The sequence below is a fragment of the Echinococcus granulosus genome (genome assembly GCF_000524195.1).
Source record: "Echinococcus granulosus chromosome Unknown EG_S00014, whole genome shotgun sequence".
NCBI lineage: Eukaryota > Metazoa > Platyhelminthes > Cestoda > Cyclophyllidea > Taeniidae > Echinococcus > Echinococcus granulosus.
The window spans coordinates 795,092-800,224 of record NW_020170394.1 but is presented as its reverse complement, the minus strand read 5'-3'; the positions used below and the strand labels follow the sequence as shown (position 1 = coordinate 800,224).

Sequence of the window (5,133 nt, the reverse complement as noted above, 5' to 3'; positions counted from 1 at the left end):
CAAAGGGGTTAATGAAGGTTGTCAAGACACGAGTAGATTCTGTTCATGCGTCTGATAGGAGAATGACTATTATTTGCACTTGCTGAGATATTTTCGAGGTCAAGTTGTTTCACATTCACTTTACTTGGCTGACTGTCGTAAAATAGGAGAAAGCAAAGTCCAGAGCCACAAATTTCTACCAATTCCTTCTATCACTGCATTTGGCGATCTTTTAGCAAAATTTTTTTTCACTGATAGGCCAATAAGTTATTTATTCACATTTTCACATGTATCATTTGCAACAAATTCAGCAAATATCAGAATTTGTTGAAACATTTTATATCAAGTGATATTTTTTGTGGTTTTTGTAACAATGTTCCCTCCGCCCTAGTAAGCACCACCGAATGGTGTCTATGCCTCACTGGCCCAATGGGAATTAGCGGGAAATCATCCAATCAGTTAAACCGGGATAAAGGAAACTCGCGCTCTTGCAAAATAGAAGGTTAGCAGAAACATAAGCTGCTAAATGAGCATAGGGCTTTTAACTTTTTATGACAATTGGCCCGAATGAATGAATACTTCTGACATCGAGAAACTGCAACTGGCACCAAAGAAACCTCAACTGTCTCTTCTGGATAACGATTGCAGGCTAACTCGTATCAATGAGGTAGAGGGTAATGAAGTGAATCCCACACCGTTTATCCACTCGATCAAACCACTAGAGGAATTGTCTTTATGCGACGTTGGTGAAACCCCGCCTGAATCCTATCAAATCGCGCACCTGCCCTCTCGGCCAGCTACAGCAGGTGTGGGCGCACTAACCAAACATTTGGAACGCGTTTCAACTATCGCCTCTGGCTGTGCACCCTTCAAGGAGTCGCTGTCAATCAGTCCTCTCCACGTGAGTCGAAAAACGAGCGATGTAAATATTGATGACACCGTTAGGAGATCCCCACGATCCCGCTCAGATAATAACATCGCTGCCGCTTACACACTGTCACCGATCATCATACAAACCTCCTACTTGACAAATGAGAACTCCACAGAGCTCTTTCATCCGATGGAGGGCCAGAGACCGATGACAAGTCTAGGCGTGAACATTAAGGATCGCGGATTTTCTGCCTCGGTGGACGACCTCCACGATACCAACTTCTGCATTACTCTAAAAAATCCCCATAAAGATGACTTGAATAATCTTGCTGAGACAACAACCTCTTCGATGAATGCACAAAAAAAACAGTTCATTTTTAGAGCTGTCTCTGAGTCCACTGAGGACGGACACGCCTCGGATGCAGAGGCAGCTGCCATAAAGCGTTTGGCCAAACAGACACCTTTCTTTGGAGGGGTACGATCTCAATGCAACTATTGTTGTGCTATGGGTGAAACTGCCGCGCAACTGCCAATACACACTCTCAGAGGTCGATGCACTTGCCACGAGAGTATTTGCTCCTGTCACAAACAGCACGCCTTGTCTGTTGTAAATTTACCGAGTTTGAGAAAGAGCAGGAGAACTCCCGGACTTGACGAAATAAGCTATGATTTTATGCGTGCCAGTGGAGCAATTTCGGGTAAATTGTGATTGCTAGCTATAGCCTTATCAGTTATCTGTTTCGGTTCCGAAACCACAGTTATTCTACCAATTACTAGCGTTTATTTATAGTAGTAAGTGTTTAGCAACACTCATTCCTTCTACAGCATGGCTAAAATCTATGCATGTGGCCTACGGATAACGGGCCAAAATCATTTCATACGCAACGCCATCATGAGGTATCATTGTTGCGAACTACTTGGGTATTTTTGAGTTATGTAAAATTGACAAAAACGCTGCTTCAAGGAGTCTATCAACTTTGATGAATACCGTTTAAATAAATAGCGTTGGCATCTGATAACTTACTGCCTTAGGATAAATTGAAATTTTTGTTTTATTTTAATGAATAACTTCAAATTATGGTACTTTGTGGTCTATCTGTAAAATGGTTTCCTCATTCGTAAATACGATTAACTCAAACCTAGGTTGAAGGTAAAAGCATCGCCACTAATAGACTACTTCTCCTAAAAAATTGCATTCTCACAACTTCAAATCACCCATTAGCTTATCCGAAGAGATTAAGTCGATTAAAAATAAAACCTGTTGAAAATTCAGTGAATTTTATGGAATAAATACCTCGTGCGGTTTTTGGCCAGTTTTACCCTACTACAAAGTAAACGTCGGATGCATATGCCTAGGGACTTTTTAATATTTTAAGAACCTACCTCCTTCCGCATCTTAAGAGTTCCGTAAAGGAGTACATTTGCGCTTCTACACAGTATGAAAGCTATGTTATAGCATGAAGTCACAGTAAACCAAAGGAGACGACATGCAGGAAAGTTGATGCTGGTTTAAACACACGCCTCGTGAATTTTATGTGCTTTGTATTCTTTAATACAGAATTATACATCTTCGCATAATTCATGTTGCATCATTTTTCAGAAGACCCTATCTAAAAGTTATGTAAATAGAAAAAGGAAGACCCAAATAGAATTTTAGAGAAATCCAGACTAAAAAGGATTATATTTATGCATTAGTTCTGCTCTTTTCACGATAGACTACAGTAAATTTTCATTGACGGACGAAAGAAAATAGTGATTGAGTCAGCCAGCACTCGAAAATACGTCAAAATCTTATAGACGGCCGAATTTTGGGGCTTTGACCTCCTCATGAGCAGCTGAAAAGAGAGCAGCGCCTCCCTGTAAGGCAGAAAAGTGCTTTCAATGGCTGAACTGGCCTTGTCTTCATTGCTGCCATGTCCAATGACGAGATCCACGGTTAAATGCGAATTGCAACTCTATTTGCATTGTTATTTTCAAGCGTAATTACCATCCTCTGATTGCGTTCATATGCGCTACTTCTAAATGCATACCTCTGGGTGCTTGAACAATTTAAATGAAATAATTTTCAGTCAAAATGTCAGGTTCCTTTAGCATTAACTTTTCGTTCTATGACATTCTTCTGAGAATAGTTTCCAATACTTTGGCACGATCCATTGTAATAGCATTAATGCATTAAGCTCGGTAGATTATTGCGCCATCACTTTTTATTCACATTATCCAAATAACATTTGACATTCCTAATACGCATTCGCAATTTTGCTTACCCCTCTCTGAGAATAAAACGTTCTCGATAACACAACTTGAAATTGCCTGATCCAAACTAACATTGCTTCGCAGTTGGCATTAGCAAAGAATTCGTGCAGATCACTACAATTTTTTGTTGGTAAACTCATGACAGCAACCGCTTATGCAATGTGATACCCACCGGATGTGTCTGAATTTCTTCTGCTCATGGTCATTTGGGCACGACACCGGACAGAAGCTAATCTGGACCATAAATTGAATCAATCCAGTTTCTCCAATGATCAACTGATTATTTAGTTGTCGCGACAAATAAATCCCACTTGTTCCACAATAAGGATGCACTTGGAAGACATTTGCTTGGGTATGTGAATAACTTAACTATGACTTCTGGCATCACTTACGGTTTTCTTGCATATTTGAGCTTTTACCTGGAGAAAATCAAAGTTGCAGGCAAGCCTTTTTCCAGAAAAGAATTCGGGTTAGGATTTGCTTTAATTTCTGTTCTGTGTGATTGTTTTAAGCTAGACTTGAAATGTCGGAATGTAGGGTGGAGGATCACAGAGCTATGATATCTCCAAATCAGTTATGATTGCCAACAGTTAAATTAGCCCAACCAGATTTTGTGTAGTATTAATTGCATTCTATTCCGAAATATTCTGTAGTGAACCATCCTGAATTCTAGCCTTTTAAGGGTAAAATAGACCCTCCCAAAGTAAATTTGACAGGAGCTATGCTGGAATTTAATTTACTATTTGGCTCTACCATTCTGCAGTTGTCATGGCTCACTTATTATCAAGCAGTCAGTCTAACATCAGTAATGTGGCAGCGAAGTAGTCAGAATATATGCCTTTCCGATTCCAAAGAAGGTCTTTAAACTAAATCGTTTCATCTACCCATTTTAGAGTCCTTTAAGTTAAACTGTGTTACCCGAATTCAAAAGAAATACCAAGAATTGTGCTCTACAAGATTTTCTTGCCTAGTAGTTTTCCCATCGCCAATTCACGCATAAAATCTTCTGCAACATAAAAAAATCTTTTGTGTCTGAAAGTGGGTGTGGTAGCATGTCTGTGTTTTGGGGAGTTAAGAGGATACTCCAAAATAAATTACATTCAATCACGTAAGTCATTTTGCATAAGTTTTGCCTAAAAAACCAAATGTTGAAAGTTTTGCATAACCTGGTAAACCATGTGTTGGTGTGCCAATCCATTTTGGGGCAAGAATCAGCCAAGAAGGGAAAATGGGTAAAACGACATTGCTTTGTTCTTTCGTCTGCACAGCTTACCTAACAGTCGATCACAAGTTACGAAGGGATCCAGAACATGCTTTACTAAGCCAGGGTTTGACAGCCTGGCACAAGTACCAACTAAGACTGAGTAGATCATTAATAAAGGTAAGTTAAATCAAGTTGAAAGTGTCCACGGGGATTGAAATAAAGTGCTTTAGTGTATTCTACTTTAATGTAGTTGTTTATGCGGTTCGACTATATCACTCTTGTATGTTACGCTGATGAGTTTAATCAAGTTTTAAAATCTCTCTGTCTCCGCTAAAAGCATTTTCGTAGTGGTTGACAAAGGTTCCCGCATTTCAAAACTGTCACGGAGGCTAATTTAATCATAGAATAAGAATTCCCCTTATAGCCGGTCAAGTATAAACGGAGAATAATTATTTAGAGTACAGGAAGCAGTCAGTTAAAAATTGCAGCTATCAAACAAATTCTTAGCTAGTTTTTAGTTTACTTCACGTGTTATGTGGTCTCCAGACTTCGCTTAATGTCAATTTTGGCGTAAGACCTGGTTCAGCTGAATTCCAATTTTGCAAATTTTTTGGGTATTCTACTTTGTCCGCGTGACTTTATCAGAGACATTCAAAACTAACTACCATTAGCTTTAAAAATAGTATTAAAAATTGCTTATTATTTACGCAAGCATATCATATTACTATCCGTAGTAGCTAAAATATTAATCTTTTATGACCATAACTTATTCCCTTCAATAAAGGTGAATTTTACGATTTTACCGGAAATGTTGTGAAAATTTGATA

At 38.9% G+C, this 5,133-nt stretch overlaps 1 protein-coding gene across 1 annotated transcript; it reads left to right on the top strand. All coding sequences in view use genetic code 11, as the record gives it.

Annotated features, from left to right (window-relative positions):
- Positions 1–550: 550 nt before the first annotated feature.
- Positions 551–1,558, top strand: EGR_02964 (hypothetical protein; the record flags this gene model as incomplete). Its single annotated transcript, XM_024492213.1, has 1 exon — positions 551–1,558. The coding sequence occupies one exon, from the start codon at positions 551–553 to the stop codon at positions 1,556–1,558; it is 1,008 nt and encodes a 335-aa protein (XP_024353408.1).
- Positions 1,559–5,133: the final 3,575 nt, after the last annotated feature.